The following is a 23537-nucleotide window of genomic DNA, read 5'->3' as shown; positions in this document are numbered from 1 at the left end:
GGAGGGTCAGAGGACACTATTGCCAAGAGCTTTGACACCAGGAAGACCAGGACGAATCCAGTTCCTGTTGCCTGCTGGTTGTATAACTTTGAGCAAGCTCTTTAACTTAGGCCTCAATTTTTTAATCTGAAAAAATGGGGATACTATCAGTACCTGTGCCATAGGTTTGTTCTTTAAATGCATTAGTCCATATTATCAACATACACCACTGGTCTCTTTACTATTCCATGCTTTAAGAGTTTGTGGAGTCAGTGGATCTAGCAACCAGGAGATCTTTGACCTTAGAACAGTTTGGTGACAATGTTAAATTTATATGGCTTGACAACAAATGTCACAGAGTGGTAAATTCCACTGTAACAAGCTTGAAGGAATTGCATCATTTCCTTTATGATTGCATTTGGTATCCTATTGTACTTTAAAATAAACAGCAGTGACTGTTTTTATAACCTCTGTTGCATTTTTTGACTACTATTTTTTTCTTTAAGTGCAAATTAAGGATTTCTTGGATGTAGAGCAGGTGTTTGAACACAAGTGTCAGGTTGCTGTCCTCCCCATATGTTTTTACAAATGAAGTTTTACTGGAACGCAGCTACTTCTGTTTGTTTATGCATTACCTGTGGCTGCTTTCGTGCACCAGTGGCAGAGTTGAGTAGTTCTGACAGATCATGTGGACCACAAAGCCTAAAACATTTACTGTCTGGTCTTTTAGGAAAAAAATGGTGCTTATGCTTTCCTAGGCTTTCTGTTTCTGCCTGTCTCTTACAGTGTTTCTCCTGGCTGTTACTTCTAGGTTGCTCATCACTGACAACCTAGAATACAAAAGCAGTTTTGACTGAAGGAGCAAAAATCACTACACAGAAGCAATGAAGGGGTTGTTGGGATTTTTTTTTGTTGTTTTTTTTTTTTACATAGATTAATTTACAAAAGGACAAATAACTTTTCTGTGTACGTGATCTATAGATGTTGTTGTTGCTGTGTGTAATAGGTTTTATTGAAACTGGAGTGGAAACCATGGTTACTGTAGCTACCTAACTAGGGCCTAGTTCTGACTGTTCTACCCAGAGCACTGTTAAGGCTGCATTCATTCTGGTGGCATTCTTAGTTTCCCCAGTGAAGGCCAGAGGGCCCAGAAACGGCATAAACTGGCTAGATGATGCAAAGACTGTTACTCTGAGGCTTTACCAGGTGAGATGTGAGAGTCAGGCCATCTTTCCAGGGCTTTCTGAGAAGCGGTTGGATTTTAGATCTGGTAACTCCAAAGGGAAAAAACAATCTTTATTTGGGAGGAGGCACATTCATGATTGTTTAAAGCCCCATTGGTTATTTAATACACCTCTCTGGGCTACAGATTACTCTTGTCTAGGATGCCAAGGGTCTTGAGAAAGATAGCAGAGAGGTGTGTAATTTATTCTATAATCATAGGCTAAATCAGTTTCAACAGAAGCCCAACATTTTTTTTTTTTTAATATGTATGATTTTTATTTTTGTTTAAAGTATTACAGATGTCCCTTTTTCTCCCCAATGACCCATTCCCCCCGTTCCTTCCCCCTCCCCAGTCACTCTCCCCATCATTGTCCGTGTCCTTGGGTTGTGCATATATGAATATAAATTCTTTGGTTACTCTCTCCCGCTCCCCCCCCCCCCCCGACATTTTGTCAGTCTCAACTATGAGAAGCCCAACATTTGAAGATAACTTATATTGTTTACTTTTGGGAGCTTGTGTATGTATGTGTGTGTGTGCATGTGTGCACAGCTACTGAATTAAAAATCAATCTACTTAGTCACCAATAATTACCACTTCACGCCCACCTTCCTTTTCCTCAAACAAGCCAAAATTAGAAAGTACAAAATAACTGCACTATGTCTCTGAAAGGGCAGAGAAAAATGATCTCTCAGGGCTAAGTTCCGCTGGGCCGAGCAAAATTAAAAAGGAAGAAACATTTACTGGCAATGTTTTCATCCTTCAGGGCCATAGAATGTGGAAGATGAGAGCTGAAGGAATCATAGGGCCCCCTGTCCCCCAAGATCACAGATAAGGAAATCAGGGCCTGGAGGCTTTATCATCGCTCTGCTTTCCACCCCTTTGTGTGGCTTCCTTCCATTCCTCTTTTTCTTCAAGCTGCTGTCAATCAAAATACATTTGTCCTAAGTGCCTTGAAATGTTGTCAGGCTAGATTGTCCATACTGAAAGCCTGGTTAAACTGGGACTTCTCGCAGGGGACTGCAGTGACCAGGGTTCAAACCTAAAGCGAAAGGAGTAAACCTTTACTGAAGGAAGGACCTTCAATATCAGGAGGGCAGTTTCTGGTGGAGAGTTGGGGAGACTGTCTTAGGCCCAGTTCCCAGAAAACAGATTCTGAGATGAAAATTCCAGGTTTATTAGGAAATGTTCCCAGGAAAAGACTCGTAGGAGAGTTGGAGGGGACAGGGGAGCCAAGGAGTCCATGCGAGTGTGTGGTGTCAGGCAGCCATGCAGAGGTGACGTGGGCTCAGTCCCACAGATTAGCTCTGGAGCAGTGTGGGTCCTGCCTTAGAGTGTCCTGGCCGCAGGACAAGGACCGGAGGTGCCCATCCTTCCACACGTGTCAGTTATTAAATTGCTGCCCTCTGGGGGCTGGTGCTAGTGGGGTCCCAGTTCTCCACCCTTCAATGGACCCCAATAAAGGAGTCAGACTACAACTAAGGGGGGAGCTGTCTGAGGGGACCCGGCAGAGCCCTGACAGTACCTCTGCAGATACCTTCCTGACACCTTCACATCATGCTGTGGGCACATCCTCCACTTCCTCTCACTCCCGGGCTCATTAGGTAGAATCAGCGGCTGGGTCTCAGCTTCCGTAGTCTTTGGAATTTTTATTCTAAATGAGAGTTGAGGAAACGAAGGTTTCAGTCTCAGTAAACCAAGCACAAAATCAGAATTTTGGGTTGGCAGACTTTCTTTTCTGCTTCTCTTGGGGAGTATCAGTTTCCAGTAAGGGAACAAAATAGCATATATTCCAAGTGGCAATAGAAAGGAAAATAGAAATGCAATAAATGTTCTAAGCCTTATCTCTAATTACCAAGAACATCACGGTGGTTATTTTCTCCCAGACTTGACTTCATTGCCCAACTCATTACTCTAACAGGAAGAATGAAAAAAGGCAGGAGAATTGTCTGTCCATGTAAAGCAGAGGGAAGGTGGGGGGTGGGGGGTGACAGGAAGAGAATGACAGAGGTGGGCTCATCAAGGGGCCAGTGAACCAGCCCAGGGGGCCCTCTCAGTGAATGTGAAGAAATGGGAACAGCTGGGGTGTATAGAGCCTTCACTATGCTCCAAGCTCTGTTCTGAGGGCTTCTTAGTGAATTAACCCTTTAAACTTCACAATGATGCTGTAAGTGAGGAAACAGAGGAACTTGTTGGAGGTCACACCACTAGTTAAGTGGCAGAGCTGGGCTTTGAATCCAGGCCTCTGGCTCCCGAGTTGGCTATGGCTTTCTTAGTAATAATTCCTACTCCTCTGTGGCAGACAGAGCCAGCCCACCATGGCACTCCTTTTCACCGAGCCTTCACCTGGCCTTAGAACCCTCCTCGCAGCCCTGGGAGACTGCCACCAGTTAACCGGTATGGGCACACAAAATGAAACTTACCTTCATCCCTGGAGGCAGAGAAAGGGTGGAGGGGTAGGTTGAAGCTAAGCTGAGAAGGCCTAAGGAGTTCAAAGGATGCCAGGCAAAGGAGAATTCAGAAAACATGTTTATATTTCAGACTTTATTGGCAAAATGACTGGTGATTTTCCTCTGTGAAATAGTAGCAATAGATATTGATCTCTGGCTGCTGTTATTTGTTTTCTCGCCTTAGTTCTAAATTATTCTATTTATTTCTAGAAAAGTAATTTCATCACCAGACATCCTTTTATTATTCTCAGGGAGCCCCATATATTGGAAGATGTGGTCAACCAATTAAATTGGACTTAAGTAACAACAGCATCAGCAAACAAGCATTTATCATTTTCCACATGCCAGCCACCGTTTAAGTGTCTTATCTTTTAAAAATTTTTTACTTTTTATATAGTGAAACATATTTTATGTTTATTAACTTTTAAAATTCTTACAACAACCCTACGAGGTAGGTACTATGACCATTCCCATTTTATAGTTGTGGAAATTGAGACACAGAGACATTAAACATTTTTGCATAAGGTTATATAGCTAGTAAGTGGTAAAATCAATACACTTTCCATTCTCCCATTGTAACTGTGTAAAGAGCAAGCATAACTTCTGATTAGAAGGAGTGTGTGTGTGTGTGGGGGGGGGGATGGAGAGTTATTGTTTAATAGGCATAGAGTTTGAATTTTAAAAGGTGAAAACATTCAGGAGGTGGATGGATGGTGGTGATGGTAACACACCATTGTGAACATATTTAATACCACTAAGTTGTATGCTTTAAAATGGTTAAGATGGTGAATTACATGTTATGTGTATTTTACCACAATAAAAAAATTGGGGGGAAAAAAGATAACCAGGGTTCCCCAAATGAGTTGATATAATTTTGGCCATATGCAAAGAAACTTGCTATTCTAGTTTGTCTGTGCAATGTGTCAGGAGGAAATGCGTGCTTCTCTTTTAGATTCTTCCTGGTGTCGAAAGCATGAAAAGACCCCCATTCTTGTTTCTCAAGACCACAGAGCTCTGACACTCTGATGGAAACTACTGATTTGACCACTCAATTTTTCAGATCCTGGTGAAAGAGAGAATGTTCGTTGTGGAGGGTGATACTTTTTAGAGTGAGCTGGCCCATCGGGAGGCTGCACAGCAAGGTTAGGGGCCTGCGCTCTGGAATTCCACTGCACCCTACCTTCACCAGTTATTTGCTGGGTGACCTTAGGCAAGTTGTTTAACATCCTGATTTCTCATCTGTAAATGGGGTGGTAGTGATGGTCTGTGGAGACTCTTGGAATAGTACCTGGCACTTGGGGAGCACTCAGCTCTTGTTAAACTTTATGGTTATGCATTACATCAAACAATAGTGATAATACAGAACCGTGGGGCTTATTGGCTGACACAGATGAGAGGGAGTGAGGTGTAAGTGCTCAACTGATGATAAACTTCCTCTTCTTTCCTCTCCAGTTCCAAGCAGGGTGGAGGGTGACCCATAAGTGAGGACTCTCAGACCTCTTAGTGGATACCCAATGGTACCCCTCTTATTGTCTTTATAAACTGCAGGTGTATAAAGTGATGCTTCTTGACATTCCCTATATGACTTCAGGGACATCATGTGATATCGAAAGCTGCTCAGATCTCAACATGGTAAAGTGACCATCACACATGGTGTGGACAGTGCTGGCTGCCGGGGCCTGCATGGAGTCTCCCTCAAACACCTGTCCATAACACGATTCTGGGCTACCCAGGTCTTTGAGCTCCTTTGTTTTGTGATGGAGCCGATCTTCCTTCTTGGTGACCTCAGGCCTCTGAAATGAAATATATATATATATATATATATATATATATATATATATATATATATATATATATATATATATCTTTTTTTTTAATATATCTTTATTGATTTCAGAGAGAGGAAAGGAGAGGGAGAGAAAGTAATAGAAACTTCAATGATGAGAGTCATTGATCCGCTCCAGCCTGCAACCCAGGCATGTGCCCTGACTGGGAATCGAACCCCGATTGCCTGGATCCTAGGTTGATGCTCAACTGCTGAGCCATGCCTGGCTGGGCTGAAATGAAATATTAAAAATCACTTTTCCTCCCTACTTCAAAGGAAGAATTGGCTCTGTGTGTGACAGCTAATGCTGCCTGGCCCACTGTTAACCTGAGAGGAGGCCGCCTCAGGGAAGAGAGGCAAGGTGCTGATGCTGTCTTGGACTCTTTGAGGTCATAGATGTCAAAGTCTTTAGCCATCTGTGGCTTGCCCAGAGCAATGGAGCTCAAAGAATTACCTAGGGGTCAGCTAGAGCCACTAGAACATCCATTTAAGTGCATGTTCTCTCTCGTCTCTCCCAGCAACTGTATGACTCAATACTACTCAGCAAATATGAATTCTCTGCAGTTTATACCCTGACCTGTGGTATTATTGTTGCCCAATTGTTCATGTGGATCTCCAGAGGTAGAACCCTGAGGAATATCTATAGGAACCAAGGCTGTACTTTGGAAAAAGAAATTCCTTTATTAAATTCTTTTGGTTAAGTATGCATTATATGGTCCAGTCATTTGACCCACAATCTCTTTTTTTCTCCCCAGCACTGGCTTGAACCTAACAAGTCCATCTCCAAGCAAATGAAATGTAAGTGTCAATCTGTGGGTTTCACCTTTGCTATGAAGTAGCCAAAGATAGATTCTGTTTCTTGACAGAGTCTTTCCTGGCAGGGAAGAAATTGCTTTAGTGGAAGATCTGTGGGTGGGGCTTCTCTCTCCCAGGGACAGCTCTGTGACCTGCCTCTTATTTGCTGGCCTTGGGCCTCCTTGCAGTCACTGTTCCCATAGCCTCTTGTGTCTCTCCCTCTCCACCATCTTATCCTCATATTCCATGTTTGAGCAGGAAAACTGGGTTATATGGTTAAATATCTGTTTAACATAATCACCAGGTGCCTGATTTCTTCTGATTGTGGGGTTGCTAGTAAATGGTTCAGGGTTGGAGGTGCAGTCTTGGGAGTGGTGTATTTTGAAACTAAAATCTTGCTGTAACTTTACTGAAGAGTGTGTTGCTCTTTTCTATCCCTCGAACTCCCTAAGATAAATATATTTTTTATGAGTAATTGCTTTCAAGCTCTGGTGTTCTGATGTGCCCTTTTAAATTTTTTATTTTTCCCCCTCATGAGCTCTTGGAGAAGTCAGTTTGGAAAGCCTCTCTCTGGACTATCTGATTGTCCACTTGAGGCATTGTGACGAGGATGGTGACTGGTGGTCCTGGGTGGGCATGATGTTTTGTCCTGGTCGCCCTTGCAAGGCTGCAGCCAACCTGCTTTTATTTAGGGTTTGGAGGAGAGCTTCTGAAATGCACCTCAGAAACCCATTGCCTGCCCTGAAACCCATTTATCCCTCCGTGCCAACTTTCCCGGGGCTCTGAAACGTGGGTGATAAATCAGCTTCTCATCGGAGATCAGGTTAGCACATATGTCGCTTGTCATTCAGAGGATTCTTTATTTTTCCAAATATGAAGAAATTATTCTGGGCAGGGTTTTAAGTGGGAGAAGGAAGAAACTGAGCGTGGATGGCATACTAGCAACCAACATATTTATCCTAATTCTCTTTTCCTCCCTCCCTCTCTCTCCCTTCCTTTTCCTTCCCCCTTCCCTCTCCCATCTCTCAAGAGTAAATTGTCTGGCCAGTGCAAGAAAGACAGCCAGACAGACAGCTAACGCCTATGGCTGGTATGAGCAGTGGGTGCTGCAGGGAGATGGTAGGAAAGCTGTGTGAGATGAAAGCGGACAGCAGAGAGCATAGGAGATCCAGAGAGGTCAGGCTGTTGGGACGAAGCTGGAAGAGTTGGGATGAGCATCTGATAATAAGTATCAGAGCAGAGGCACCAGGAAGCTCTGGAAAGAATGACTGGCAGGAAAATGAGAATGAAATAACATGTCTGAGAAGAAAATAGCTGATGCCTAGCTTTTATCCCTTGACTACTAAGTTTTGATATTTTTGTTTACATAGTTTAAAATCCTTAGACAGTTTCCAAGGAAAAGTTATTTATAGTAAATAGTTCTTTGACTTTGGTTCTTAGGTGTCATGAAATATTTTCCTTAGGCTGCACACAATTTTGAAACATAAATCTGTCTCTAAAGTAAGATGTATTTCAACACTTAATAGAAGAAAACATTTAAAACTTGTGAAGAATTTGCTGCTTAAGAGCTTTCTCTCTAACCATTAGTAAATCTGAACAACCAACTCAAAATTTATTATGTTTAATAAAAGTGGTATAAAGATTGACATATGACTACTGGCCAATTTCAATTTAATGACAAATGGAATCTGAATCTGGAGAAAAGAATTGTGTAGAATTCAACATCTAAACTGGACGCGGTGACTCACTGAGTCTAGGAACGGTCAAGGGCCTTCTTACCTGTCACCCAGCCTCCTGTAGTAAGGACGTTAGTGAAGAATATTTGTATAATTTTCTCAAGATCACAAACCTGATTTTGTTGTTTTGATGTCTGTTAGTATCAAGAATTTCTGTGCTCTTATCCATATGTTCTGGAAACATGAACTTTAATGTAAATTAGAAAAAAATCAAACTAGGGCTTATAAAATATTAACTCAGAGAAACTGGGTCCAACCCCTGGGACTCATTCATGAATTTATCCAGAGGATCTGTGCAGAGCCCTGGATGGCTTCCAGCGTGGCGTGGGCCTGCCTTTTACGCCCTGCCTGCCTCTGAGTGGGCAGCGAGGGCATAATTCCCTGGAGGAATAGTTTCTCCCGTTCCCATCTCACTCATTAGAGCGATGCCCGACTTTCAGGTCATTTGCTCTGACCTGATTAAGATCCCTCTGACTGTGGGTGTTCCCAGGGCTGGCTGAAGATCAGCTGTCCTGATTAGCAAACTCTTTACAAAGGCATTATTCTTACTAAAAATCACTTTTAATAATATCATGTTTATGGGGTTTTTTAACAGTTCAGAAAAGTTTAAAATGGAAACCACATTTCCTTTCTTCTCACCATTATATCTCCAAGCCCACCCCAAAGAAATAACTATTGTTAGCAGTGTTTTACGTGTCCCTCTAGGAATTTTTTTTACATTATATAAGCTCCCCCAACAGATGTAAAGCCTTTATCAACAAAAATGAAGTAAATCTCTCTCAAGTCTTCTTCACCTTGTTGTTTTCTTAATATTTTTAGAGATTTTTCCATATCTGTGATAGATGATTGGCTTCATTTAAAAAATGGTTTTCTGATAGTTAATTGTATGCATGTATGTCATTTATTTATTAATGGACATCAAGGTTGCTTCTGGTCTTCTGCTGTTATAAATTGTGCTACAATAAACATGCTTGAATGTACATTTTTGCATCTTGAACATCTGTACTAGGAAGCCCTAGAAGTGGAATTGTTGGATCAAAAAGTATACACATTTTACATTTTCTTAGTGATCAATGGCCATTCAAACAGCTTATAATAATTTATTCCTACTAATGTTATGTAAGAGTGCTTGTTTCCCTAAATATTGTTGAAAATGGGTACGATCAAACTTATTTCTAGGGTGAGCTTTTCCTCTTTTCTCCCCAGAATGGCATCATGAGGCAGGAAAGCTTACGTACCCCCTGGCCGCAAGGGAGATGTCTCTCTTGTGCGCAGTCCTCTGAGTCCTTACCTGGTGCCGCTCATGTGATGTGGCCTTTGGTCATTGGCCCCTTTCCCCACTCATCCTCTCTGGAGGTAACTGGTCTTACCCGCCTTTGAGTGTGCACTGGAGTGCGCTGCTGAGCCCTGTGGCTTCTGCCGTGGTCTTGTCCTGCAGATCTGTGGGCGCTGCCTCTTGTGGTCCCCACTCCAGGTCTCCTCACCGGTTGACTCCCCACCATTCTGTGTTCACCATTGGGACAGGTAGAAACTGCTCTTCTGTGCCCCACTTGAGTCTCAGGGACACTCGTGTACTCTAGCTAAGGTTCCCTCTCTGCTTAAACACACCCTGCTGCCATTTCTGCAGTATTGTCCAAAGTCCCAGACACAACACTTTCCCTAAGGGACTCTGAGATTTCTTTGGCCCCTGCCCTGCACTCTGTGAGCCCAGTCCAGGGCGCTGAGGGATGCTGGATTCCTTCTCAGAACTCCACGGGACGCCTTCCTGTTGGCCTCTCTGGATCTCTCCAAGCTCTCCACCTGCCTTCCTCCCCCCGCCCCACAACTAATAGTGGCTTTTGTCATTGGATACTAGGTTAATATCCTAAAATGATAGCTTTCTTACATAAGCAATAACTTGTTTATCAACTATAATGGGAAAAGGTGCTATTATTTACAACAGCAATAACAAGTAAAAACAAATTTCTTGTAAATAAATGTAACAAGAAGTGTTCAAGATCTATACAGATAAAACCATGAAGTTTTATTGTGGAGTTACCGTAGAGGAGATTTAAAAAGAGCTCAATAAATGGAGACTTCTCATGTTTCTGGTTGATGTTGTTAAAGTCAATTCTTCACAAATTAATATATATATATTGAATAATTTTCAAATCAAAATTTCAATGAGGTTCTTTATGGCATAAAACAAACTGATTCTAAGGCTCATTGGCAAAAGAAAATGCTCAAGACCAGCCAATAAATACAGGGAGGAGCAAAAATAGGTTTACAGTTGTGAGTATGCAAAAGAGAGTATAGTCTTTATCATCCTTTATTAATTGTTGTATTATTTCTCATATGAACAACTGTAAACCTACCTTTGCCCCACCCTGTATGTAAGGAACGATAGGGTCCTTGTTTTATTAAATATCAAATCAAGGCCTATGAGTCATAGTAATTAAAAGAGGCCTAGTGACAGACACACAGCAATTAAGATAGACCCAGAAAAAGGAAAAAAAAAATCAGTGGAACAAAAAAAGAAGTCCCAAATTCAGCCTTTATGAGAATGTGGTTATGATAAGGTTGTATTTCAGGTCAGAGGCAGGAAGACCGATTAGTCAAGGCAGGATTTCAGGCATCCTTTCCTGGGAGGGAAAAGCTAAGGGCATACCTCGGACCACACACAAGATTAATTCTGGATGAGTTCAGGAGCCCAGTACATTTAACAACCTATAGAAATTTCAGGTAAAAATTTAGGAGTGTTTCTTTATAACTGTGGAGGAGCACATGACTTCCTAAGGAAACCTGAAACCCCGAAGCAGCAAAACAAAATTCTGACAGATTTGTGCAAAAATTGAACATTTGTACCAGAATATTTGGCTTGTTCACTGCGCAGAGTAGATTTTCAGTAGATATTTGTCAAATTAATGACTATAAAATGAATTATAAACAAGTTAAAACACAAGCAAAATAATGGGAAGAGCACTTGCTAAAAATAGAACAGGGACTAATATGCAGAATACATTAAGTGCGGTGCTGTGGACCCAGAGATAAACAACTCAGTAGAGAAATGTGAAAATACACATCGAAGGGATAAAAATAAACGGCTAACAAACTCATAGGCAGATGCTCAGTATCATTAGTAACAGGAAAAAGCAAATTAAAACAAGATATTTTTGTTTATTATACTGAGAAAACGGTAAGCATTTTAATATCCAGTCGCTGCAGATGAGGGTATCGCTGCTGATGGGAATGCATGCGTGGGTAGAGCTATTTGAGAGGGGAGTCTGGCTGGATCTTTCAAGATTAAAAATGCCTCTATGTCTTGATCCCACAAGGTAATATCTATGAATCTATGTAGAGCAAAATTTATTCCAGCACAGGTATATATTTTGCAAGGATGGCCATTGCAACATTGCCTATAACATTGAGAGCTGGAAGCAATAAAAGGCCCAGAAATTTTGGCAAGGCTAAATAAATTATGAGGGATACCTGCCGTCACCAAAAGGAACGAGGCAGACATATTTCTCACACTGAACGATGTATTAGATATATCTTAGAGTTTTTAAAAAAGCAAGGAAAAATAACACATACAGAATGATCCATTTATATGAATATAAACAGATTATTTATATGAATATAAAAGTGCCTAGACGTGCTGCCAAGATGTGTAGTAACTTTGGCTCCCCCTGGGGAAGGGAGTGGGGTGGAGGGAAGCGAGGAGCTCACATTTTATCATCTATAGTTATATTTTACTCAGGTATTTTACAATGAGAATATTTTCATATATCACTTGGTAATAAGAAAGAGAAAGTAAAAAGACAGAGGGCTTTATGCAGAAATAAAGAAAAAGAAAGAAAGGGGAAAGAAAAAAAGGAAGGAAAGAACTGAGTGCATTATGCATCGAGCATGGGCTGTGAAAATAGAGACCTGGATGAGGGAGAGCCATTCCCCAGGGGCTCTGCTTAATCCTGGCTGGTGCCTGACTGGCCCAGCAGGGTGGTGGAGATCTTCTTGCTCTAGTTACCAAGCACCCTGAAGGCACAGGGGTGCTTGGAAATGGCTTCTGCCTGCAAAGCAGGGTGGGAGGACCTCCAGCCTCTGCACAGTGCGTGGCTCCTCTTGGCCATAAGAGCAATGTTGAGTCAAGTTGCTGGCTGCTGGCTGTAGTGTTTCCTTCCTGAAGTTATGATGGCTCTTCCTGGAAGCTTGTAATTTCTGTCTCTGATGGTAATACTTGTGAAGTTTCATGTTTTGTGGCCTGTCTTAGCTTTCCAGCATCCCTTGGAGCTAATTGAATGATCATTCCTCCTGCTGCTGAATGATTTCGTCAATAGGAACATACCTTCGGTAGCACCGAGAATAGCAGCAGTGCGGCTTTTGCTCTGGTGTAAGGATCAGGAGGAGAAAGGCCACAGGTCCCATATTCACGAGGCCAGTTTGGATGCTCGACTCCCAACTCTGTTTTTCCATTACTCCCCTTGCTGAGTATATTAGTTTCCTAAGGCTGGGTGGGGAGCTGAAAATAATAGAAATTTATTCTCTCACAGTTCTGGAAACTAGGAGTTTGAAATCAAGGGGTCAGCAGAGCCATGCTCCCTCCTTGCCTCTCCTAGCTGTTTTTTTCTTGGTCAAATCATCCTGTTGCTATAAATTATTTACATATTTCTGGAGGGAAAAATCCACTAGAATCAAATCACTTTTTCTAGCCCTATTTCTGCCTCCTAATTTTAAAGCAAACACCTTAATCTAGCATCTTGCACCTGTTCATTTTCTTAAAATTTTTTAAAAATTGAGGCATAATTCACATACATATTAGTTTCAGGTGTAACAACATGGTGAATTGATATTTGCATATTTTGCAAAATGATCTTTACAATAAGTCTGGTTAACGTCCGTCACCATATAGTTACACATTTTTTTTCTTGTGATGAAAATTTTTAAGATCTATTCTCTTAGCAACTTTCAAATGTGAAGACAGTATTGTTAACTGTAGTCAGCATGCCGTGTATTACATCCCCAGGAATTATTTATTTTATAACTGGAAGTTTGTACCTTTTGTCCCCCTTCACCCATTTCACCCACCCCTAACGCCTGCCTCCGGCAACCACCAATCTGTTCTCTGTATCTATGAGCTTGGTTTTGTTTGGTTCCACATATAAGTGAGATAATACAGTACTTGTCTTTCTCTGTCTGACTTATTTCACTAGAATAATGTCCTCAGGGCCCATCTGTGTTGTCGCAAATGGCAAGATTTCATCCTTTTGTACGGCTGAATAATATTTCATTGTATGTATATATTACATTTTCTTTATCCATTCATCCATTGGTGGACACATAGGTTGTCCCCAGGTCTTAAACAATGCTGCAGTAAACATGGAGGTGCTTACATTTTTTCAAGTTAGTGTTTTCATTTTCTTCTGTTAAATATCCTGAATTGGAATTGCTGGATCAATGGTAGTTCTGTTTTTAAATTTTTGAGGATTCTCCATACTTTGTTTATAGCGGCTGCACCAATTTACATTTCCACCAGCGGTCCACAGGGGTTTCCTTTTCTCTACATTCTCACCATCGCTTATTTCTCTCTTCTAGCTTTTGGTGTTGCTGGCCGTCCTGGGCATTCCTTCCTTGGCTTATAGCTGCATCACTCCAATTGCTGCCTTTATCTTCACGTTGCCTTCTCTCTGTGTCCAAGTTTTCTCCTCCTTTCTCTTATAAAGATCAGTCATTGGATTTAGGGACCACCCTGACCCAGTATGACCTCATGTTAACTTAATTAACTTCACCTGCAAACATTCTTTTACCAAATAGGGTCACATTCTGACATTCCAAGTAGATGCAAATTTTGGGAGGACACTAAGTCCACTGCCCTGAGCACCCCCATTTAGATTGATCTCACACGCCCTTTAGTATTTCTGTTTACTTTTTGGGTGACCTTCATGCTTTTGCTTTGTGGTTCACTTTTCTCCTTTGTGTGTTTCTCGCTGAACTTGATCATATGCTTCAGACAGTAAAGCTTCATACACTTTACTTCTCCAGACATCCATACCCTCTGCCCTACCCTGCCATGCTATTTTTGAACCCCCTTATATCATGTATACTTACCTTAATGAACATTCCGCTTATTCCATCTGAAACCCAGATGTTACCTGGATCCCCTTTAATGTTTGGAGACCTTCACATGGGTCTCACTATGCCCACTACCTTGAAAGTCCAAAATAGTTAAATTTATTCCTAAGTATTTAATTTTATTTTATTTTGGTGCAATTGTAAATGGGATAGCTTCCTTTTCTGCTAGTTCATTCTTGGTATATAAAAATGCAACTTATTTCTGAATATTAATTTTGTATCCTGCTACTTTACTGAATTTATCAGTTCTAGTAGTTTTTTTCTGTTGGAATCTTTAGGGTTCTTTATATACAGTATCATGTCATCTGCAGATAATGATTTCCTTTCCACTTTGGATGTCATTTATTTTTTCCTCTTGTCTGATTGCTGCTGCTAGACTTCCATTACTATGTTGAATAAGAGTGGTGAAAGCAGACATCCCTGTCTTGTTTCTGATCTCAAGGGAAACACTTGTATTTTTTCCCTGTTGAATATGATGTTGGCTGTGGGTTTGTCACATATGGCTTTTATTATGTTGAGGTATATTCTCCCTATTTCCACTTAGCTAAGAGGTTTTTTTTTTTTATCATAAATGGGTGCTGAATTTTATCAAATGCTTTTCCTGCATCTATTGATATGATCATGTGATTTTTATGCTTCATTTTGTTTATGTGGTGTATCATGTTAATTGATTTGCAGATAGTGTACCAACCTTGCATCCCTGGAATAAATCCCACTTGATCATGGTGTATGATCTTTTTAATGTATTGCTGGATTCGGTTTGTTAATATTTTGTTGAGGATTTCCATAGCATCTATGTTCCTCAAGGATATTGGCCTATATTATCTTTCTTTGTAGTGTCTTTATCTGGTTTTGGAATGAGAATAATGCTCACTCTGTAAAACGAGCTTGGGAGTCTTCCTTCCTCTTGAATTTTTTAGAATAGTTTGAGAAGTTAGTTCTTCTTTGAATGCTTGGTAAAATTCACCGGTGACGCTATCTGATCCAGGACTTTTGTTTGCTGGAAGTTTTTGTTTTTATTTTTTAATTTTTTTTTTTTTTTATTGCTTCTATTTCATTAGTTGTAATTGGTTTGTTTAGATTTTCTGATTCTTCTTGATTCAGTTTTGGAAGATTGTATGTTTCTAAAAATTTATCCATTTTGACTAGGTTGTCCAATTTATTGGTATAAAGTTGTTCATAATATTTTCTTACAATCCGTTGTATTTCTGTGGTGTCAGTTACTCCTTCTTTTCATTCTGATTTTATCTACTTAGGTCCTCTCTCTTTTTTCTTGATGAGTTTGGTTCAAGGTTCATCAATCTTGTTTATCTTTTCAAAGAACCAGCTCTTCGTTTCATTGATTCTTTGCATTGTTTTATAGTCTCTATGTCATTTATTTCTGCTCTTTATTATTTCCTTCCTTCTACTTTGTGCTTTGTTGTTCTTTTTCGAGTTTCTTTTGTTTATTGGAGATTTTTCTTGCTTCTTGTGGTAGGCCTGTAGTACTATGAATTTCTCTCTTAGGACTGCTTTTGCTGTGTCCCATAGGTTTTGGGTTGTTGTATGTACATTTTCATTTGTCTCAAGGTAACTTTTGATTTCTTCTTTGATCTCATTGTTGACCCATTCATTGTTTAGTAACATATTATTTAATCTCTATGTGTTTCTGTGTTTTTCAGTTTTTTTTCTTATAATTGATTTCTAGTTTCATACCATTATGGTTGGAGAATATGCTTGATGCATTTTCAGTCTTCTTAAAGACTTGTTTTGTGTCCCAACATGTGGTCTGTCCTAGAAAATGTTCCATGTACATGTGAAAAGAATGTATATTCTGCTGCTTTGTGGTGAAATACTCTGAAGATATCAATTAAATCCATTTGATCTAGTGTGTCATGTAAGGCCACTGTTTCCTTATTGATTTTCTGTCTGGAAGATCTATCCATTGCTTTCAATGGGCTGTTAAAATCCCCTGCTATGGCTATATTACTGTTCATTGCTCCCTTTATGTTTGTCAAGATTTGCTTTATATATTTAGCTGCTCCTATGTTGGATGCATAAATGTTTATAAGGGTTATATTCTCTTGTTGGATTTATTCCTTTTTCATCATGTAATGTCCTTCTTTGTCTCTTATTATAGCCTTTGTTTTAAAGTGTATTTTGTTAGAGCCCTGGCTAGGTTGCTCAGTTGGTTAGAATGTCATCCTGATAACACCAAGGCTGCGGGTTCGATCCCTGGTCAGGGCACATACAAGAATCAACCAGTGAATGCATAAATAAGTGGAACAACAAATAGATCTTTCTCTCTTCCTCCCTCCCTTCCTCCCTTCCTCTCTCTCTCTAAAATTGATCAATAAAAAATACTTTTAAAATGTTTGTAAAGTGTATTTTGTCTGCTATAAGTACTGCTACCCCACCTATATATATATATATATATATATATATTTTTTTTTTCCATTTCCATTGCATGTTATATCTTTTTCCATCCCTTTACTTTCAGTCTGTGTGTATCTTTTGTTCTTAGGTGGTGGACTGGGTGGGCAGGGAAGGGAAATGGTCTCTAACCCAGAGCCACACCACTCTGATTCTGATTTTCCTTGAGCTTGCCCTCAAGATCCTTTCTAGAGAGTCTATATCACAAGCTCAGGCAGAAGACTCCTTGTCATGATTTGAGCTCTGGCAGGGCTATAGGGAGGTTGGGAGGGTGGGGTTGTACAGTCCCCCTATACCCATGCAGATTGGAGAGGACTGTTTCCCCCAAGAAAGATGGTGTCTGTGAGTGATGCCAGAGAGGAACTCAGTCTACCCGGAGCTACACAGCCCAATCTGTCCTCTTAAGACTCTAGTAAGCTCCAAGCTGCCATCCCTCTGACAGAGCCCAGGGTGAGTGACTGCAAAGGAAATTTTGTGTGCTGGACCTTGCTTTCTACAACCCAATCTCTCCATGGTGTACAGAATCCTTGCCAATTTTTACAGCCAGGTTTTATGTGGGCAGCTCTTTTGCTCTGGGCTAGGGAGTCTGGCGTGGGGCTGAGACCCTATGTTCCTTACGGGAGGACCTCTGCAGCTGAGAAATCCCTCTGGAATCTCAGCTGCAGCATGTGGGTGCGGGGCCAGCCTTTTTTTGCATCTCTGCCCTTCCTACTAATCTCTATGTGGCTTCTTCTGTAAATCTTTGGTTGTAAGAATTCTGTTTAGCTGGTCTTCAGTTGGTTATGCTGGTTGATCTTTAATTTAGTTATAATTCCAGTTTGGGGCTGGGAGGAGGTGAGTGTAACTTCCATCTACTCTGCCACCATCTTCCTTTTCCCCAATTTCTTGTATTTTTGCTAAATTTTTTTGGCTTAAATTCTCAGGTGTATAACTCCTGTAGATTGAGAACTTAGGTCTCAGGTAGTCTGCTGAATGCTTTATATCGTTAGCTCATGTCATCCCTTCCTGGTCTCTGTATTAGGGGTCAGAAACTAACCTATGTCCCCTGGACCTAACCCACCTACCATCTGGTTTGCTATGGCCTGAAGGCTAGGAATAGGTTTCATATTTTTAAATGGTTGGGGAAAAAAGCAAAGAACAATGTTTTGTGACATATGAAGGTTATATGAAGTTCAGATTCCAGTGTTTTATTGGAACAAGCCATGCCTGTTTGTTTACATCTTGTCTGTGGTTGCTTTCCCACTACAACAGCTGAGTGGAGTTATTGAAAGAGAGACCTTGAGGCCCTCAGAGTAGAAAATATTTACTCCTTTGCCCCTTACAGAGAAATTTTGCTGACCCCTACTCTGGGTCATTGGTTCCATTATTACCCTCATTTTACAAGTGAGGAAATGGAAACTGAGAGTTTCAATTTGGCCATTGCAATTTGTCCCAAATGGTGAAGTTGAGATTAGACATGTTGGATACCAGAGTCGCTGTTAGAGCTTTTCCTGAGCAGCACAGGCAGGCAGAGAACTCCAAGAACAAGAATTTGTGAGGCAGCTGCTCAGCCCTCCAGTGTCCCCTAAGAGAGTTCTTAGAGGGCGACTCTACTCAGCGCAGGCAAGTGTGAGTGGGTGGTGTGCCCGCTGTGTGATCGAAGCATAAGACAGAACTATAACAGGAGGAGGGTGAATTAAATACAGTTTTTAAAAACCATCTCTGCCTTGAAAGTAAAGGCAACATGGTGCCAGCAGCATTTTGGAGGCTGCTGGTTGTCATTCAGTAAAAGAGTGATGGGGGTTACACTGCTGTTGATGCTGATGATAGTGGCAGTTGTTGCTGAATGATGATAATTACTTCCAACTAGGAGAGCTGTGCTTACGAGAGCAGTTCTCTGTGGCTGGTTTGTTTGAACATATCCCAAGAGTTAGAGTTTGTTGAATGAGAGAGGAATGCTCTGTCCTTTTGGTGTCCAAGTGTCATTTTGCGCATGTGCAGAAAGACTTTGCATGCCTGAGTGGTTTCATCAATGAAGAAGCAGTGGTGGGTTCCTCAGCTCTCACTCTAAAGCACCCCGGAAAGAAACGAGAGGGACACTGTTCATTTGGTTAGGAATCCAAAGGCGTCAGTTGCACTGAAAAGCCAGGAGTCCCTGATGCCTACTTGGGCTCCTTTGGAAAATGAGCCTATTATTTGCAGGATGTTCGTGGTCCTTTCTGCAATACCAGACCCTTTGCAATATTTCTGCAGAGTCTGAAAGTCTGACAGCTTGGTCACACTTTTTTTTTTTTCAATAGAGTTCCAGAGGAGGGAGGCCCAAGAGAGAGATATTCCAGGTATAGGAATTGCCCTAACATCTGCTGGAGCCACAGGCTCTATGTTTGATTACTGTTTAAAGGAGTTTGGGGAAATTTTTCATAGCTGTCAGCCAGAATGTATATGGGAGAGATTATGATTTTATATGTCCTTTCCTGAAATTGTTTTTTTTTTTCCTGTAGTTATTTATAATGATTGGAGGAAGACCTCTGCATTTTAAGAAAAGCTGCTAAGTGATGTTTCACTCATAAAAAAATATCCTATTTGCTTCTACAAAGATTTGAGGATGGCTGTTGGTTAATAATAGAAAGTTGGTTTGTTTTTCCATTTTTACTTGGGAGCGCACTCACCTAATCCTTTGGTGTCCCCATCCCCATTTCTGGGCATGGTCTCAAAGTGCAGATGAGAAATGCCTGTTCTTCTCCCCATGTTCTCACTGTTAACAAACTACCCAGATGATTATACCCCAGGATCTGCTGATGCAAAAAGGGGCCACTGAGCTGCCCCATGGAGACACTTGGCCACCACAGCCCTGTCTGGCAGATAACAGAGGGCTGTGAGAGAGGAGCCCTGCCGTTTTCTGGGCAATTATATGCTCCTGGCATTTTTAAAGTGGATTTTTCCCTTCTCTGCTACCCAGTGGTATTCTAATTTTTAGTATTTACATGGCTGAGTAAAATGTTTTTCAGCTGTTGAGTTGTTGAATTTAATTCCATCTTCTCCATCTCTGCCTTCCCATTTCCACTCCCCCTTTCCTTCTCTTCTTCAGGTCTGAGCGTTTATCCCCACAAAACAAAAGCTCATATTTAGGTAATGTGCCCAGTGTCTGTGCCAGGAGCCCATTGAATCTATCCAAACACCTCTGAGAAGTAGACATGGCCCCTGGTGCTGTCCCCTCTTCCAGAGCAGGAGACAGAAAAGTTAGGTGGTTTGTTCAAGGACACTGTTGGAAGTCCCCTTCAAAGTTTAGGAACTCACCCCCTGGTGGTGGGGATGCCATGAGCCCATGTGCCTCTGTCTCTGCGGCTGAGGCTTCAGGACCACAGTAGGGATGCTCTACAGTGTCTTCCCCATGGGGTGACTGCATTGTCTAGTAAAGACGCACAGTGGCTGCTCATGAAGACAGCATTGGGGTAGAGCCCCAGTGTGGAGTGTGGGTTTTATTGCCCACATGTTACATCCATACCAGGTACCTCCTGCTCCACAGATAGGTCCTTCATTAGACCTTTCCAGCCACTGATTCTGCGTCAAATGTTTGGCACAGATAAGAGTCATCCTTTACTTCATTCCTCTTTCTCTGTAGCGTAAGGATAAGAAGACGTGGAAGATACTTAACTATTTGGAGAAGAGGACAGGCTCATCTCCACTAGGGATTCTGACCTTGACATGTTCCAGGACTGAATGTTAGCTGTTGAGCCTGGGAAGTCTCCTTCTGGAGCAGTCACACAGCTGGCATGGTGCATGCCAGTGCTCGAAAGCTGGGCATTTCACCCCAAACCAGTGCCAACACACTTAGGGGTGACGTTTCCCCCATCCTCTTGTTTAATGATTTAAAATTGTAAATAATTGAATTTCTCTCCTTGTTTGGTTTTCTAGAAGGTAGAAAAGAGAATTGTATTTATTTTCATGGATTTGGTTATAGTTGGGATGAGAAAAGGGAACAGAGGTGGGGGGTGGTCTTTTCTCATGCCTAAAATTCTTTCTGCTTTACTCCCCTTCATAGCACTAATGACCTTTGAATGTCCCATATATTTTACTTATTTATTTTGATTTCATGCTTGTATATCCCATCAGAATGTGTTCCCCATGAAGACAGATTTTTTTGTCTGTTTACAGCTGCCATTATTCATACATCTAAACCTGTGCCTGGTACCCAGTGGGTGCTCAAAGACTTTCTGTTCATTGAATTAATGGAAACTTTCTCTAGAAGTAGCTACTCTAACTAACTCTAGAGTCCTTGAATTTATTCTAGATGCTGAAGGGCAGAAGTTGAGATGTAGGACCAGTGGTTTTCAAAGTGGAAATTACCATAGTAATTCAGACTATGGACCCTCCAGGGCAGTGTTCGGATGGGATGAATGTGATGGCAGGGCCACCTGTTCTTCTTGACATCTGCCTCAAGTTTGATTCAGCCAGACAGGCATCATCGCTTTGGGAAAACTAGTCATGTGCATCTTTCCACCTCACGGGCTAAAGAATATTTTACTAGACCAAAAACCTGAATGGTGCTTATGGGAAATTTGCCACAGGGGGTGGAAAGAATAGGAAGAGAAAATATTTGAAGCTATGACCCAGAGAGAACGAAGGAGGGAAGGGGCACTGTGACGTGGAAAGATGCGCTGCTGGACTAGGTTGCCTGTGTCCCGCCTGCCTGCCTTTGGTTTGGGCGTCCTGTCAAGAGTTTTGAGTTTTGTTGTCATTGTGGCTTTGTTTTCTTGGGTATAACACCTGCTTCACCCTCTTTCCCATCCCCACCCCAGGCTAGGCTGTGGGGCTCCACGGCTGACTTTCCTGTGTGTGTTCGAGTCCCTGGTGTTTTGCTGCTTTTCTCATGCCTTTTTTTTTTTTTTTTTTTTATGATGTTTCAGCTCATCCACCATACACCATGTGCTTTAGAGTGAAATTCTACCCACATGAACCCCTGAAGATTAAAGAAGAGCTCACAAGGTATTTTTCGTTTGTTTTATGTTTAACATGCCCCTTGAACTAGCCGGGGCCTCCGGGTCTTACAGGCTAGAGCTGCCTCTTGGCTGGAGCAGAACTACTTGAAGGGGCGCTCAACTCAGCATCCTGGCTGGAGTGTTTCTCTTGCACTTAATTGTCTCAGGATTTTTCAAACACTTGTCATGGGGAGTGTAATTAAGTGCACAAAAAAGCAGGGGTTGTAAGGAGGAGGTGCTTTCTGAAAACATCTGACAGTGGGGTGCTAAAAATAAATAGAAGATGACTGTCTTTAGGATAGGGGCAAATTCATGGGAATGAAGCCCCTGGAGCCTATCTTCTGGATCTAAGCTTTTCTGGGAGGGAAAAGATCACTTGATAGAATGGATCACTTGCTAAATAACTGATGGTGGGGCCAGCTTCCCTCTCCTTGTAGACTCTTCTTAGCCCAACTCTCTGAATTTTCCAGTTCTCAGTCCTCCCCACTTTTCATCTCCATCTGCTGAGGCCACATTCAGTCCACCTTCTGGGGGTTTTGCTTCCGTGAGCAGCCTCAGTGCAGCTGAGCAGGGTCCCAGAGGGACCAATTTGGTGGAGGGGGAGGAACCATTCTGTGCTTAGCTCTTGATGAGGCTCTGATTTGGTGACCACAAAAATCACTGTGCATAATCATCTCTCAAAATAACCTACATAGGTACGAATGCAACAGAGAAACAAGTGCAGTTCACTGAGCATCATTTGCAGATGGCTGTGCTGGGTTCTGGATATCTTGCTTTCTCAATATTCATGAGTATCTGGTGAAGCCTGACCATAGTGGCACTGAGGTGACATTGGAAGGGAGCAGACGGTCCCGTTCTCTATCATAAATTTGCACATAGCTATTTAGTGAAGTCTGTGCTTGGGGACAGGGGCAGGGTGTAGGTGTGGAAAGGAGAAATACATAGATAATGGACATTATAAGTGGTGGTTAGTGGTTTGCAATCTGGCCTGCTGTGTTTTTTATAATCGAGGTAAAACTCACATAACATAAATTAATCTCACCAATTCAAAGTATTACAATTCATTGGCATTGAGCACATTCACAATTTTAAGCAACCATAACCACTACCAAGTTCCAGAACATTTTTCATCACCCCAAAAGGAAACACTGTACCTATTAGCAATCACCACTTAGTCTCCTCTTCCCCAGTCCCTGGCAACCGCTAATCCTTCAGTCTCTATGGATTTACCTGTTCTAGACATTTCATGTAAATGAAATCATATAATATTTGGCTTGCTGATGGCTCAAAAATTTATTCATTTATTTGATAAGTTCTTCTTCAGTTCCTACTCTCTATATAGCCCAGGGCGTAGGGTCTGTCTGAGCTACCAAAAAAAAAAAAAAGAGAGAGAGAGAGAAGTGTCCTGCTGTCTGGGCTCTCAGGGTACTAGCTAGCAGTATAATTAGGAAGGTCCACCAGGGGCTCAAATGGCTCACTTTTGTCATTTGTTTTCTTTATGATCTTGTCTGGAGGGTAAAAATGGATATGTGTCAGAATAGAAACTAACAATAGGTCTTGTGTTGTTGAGAAAAGTCCATTTGAAAGTAAAAGAGAACAAAGTTTTAGCTAATAACCCTAGTTAAATCCCTCTCCATTAAATTTGCTAGCATTTGCAGGCATTTGACTGAATAGCTAAGGTATGAGTAGTAGAAAATTATGAACATTTTTATGTCCCTTAAGGACATTAAGACAGTGCTCAGTCCTTGCACAGTAGAGATGGATTTTTCTTAGTCTGTATGGTCCTTAGCATTCAACACTAATCTAAAAACTGTGCAGTGCCCCAGGTACTTATGGTTTAAACTCTATCTTGAAAGAGTTTAGTTTTTCTTGTTTGAGAAATTGTTATTATATTGTAAGATTAATCTAAACATTAAGACAAGTATCACATGATCTCACTTATATGTGGAATCTAAAGAACAAAATAAACTGATGAACAAAATAGATTCAGTGACATAGAAGCATGGAACAGACTGAGGGATCTCAGAGGGAAGGCAAGGGTTGGGGGAGTGGGTG

At 41.4% G+C, this 23537-nt stretch overlaps 1 protein-coding gene across 1 annotated transcript in view; it reads left to right on the top strand.

Moving 5' to 3' along the window:
* Positions 1-23537, top strand: part of FRMD3 (FERM domain containing 3) — a 200269-nt gene that overhangs the window by 105254 nt on the left and 71478 nt on the right. The window contains exons 3-4 of the mRNA XM_016222937.2: positions 6232-6274; positions 21411-21489. Of these exons, the coding sequence (XP_016078423.2) occupies positions 6232-6274; positions 21411-21489 (122 nt within the window). The remainder of the gene's footprint in view (positions 1-6231; positions 6275-21410; positions 21490-23537) is intronic.

Source organism: Miniopterus natalensis, chromosome 12, assembly GCF_054644295.1.
Source record: "Miniopterus natalensis isolate mMinNat1 chromosome 12, mMinNat1.hap1, whole genome shotgun sequence".
Lineage (NCBI taxonomy): Eukaryota > Metazoa > Chordata > Mammalia > Chiroptera > Miniopteridae > Miniopterus > Miniopterus natalensis.
Note: the sequence above shows the minus strand (reverse complement) of the source record. Positions and strands in the feature narration are given on the sequence as shown.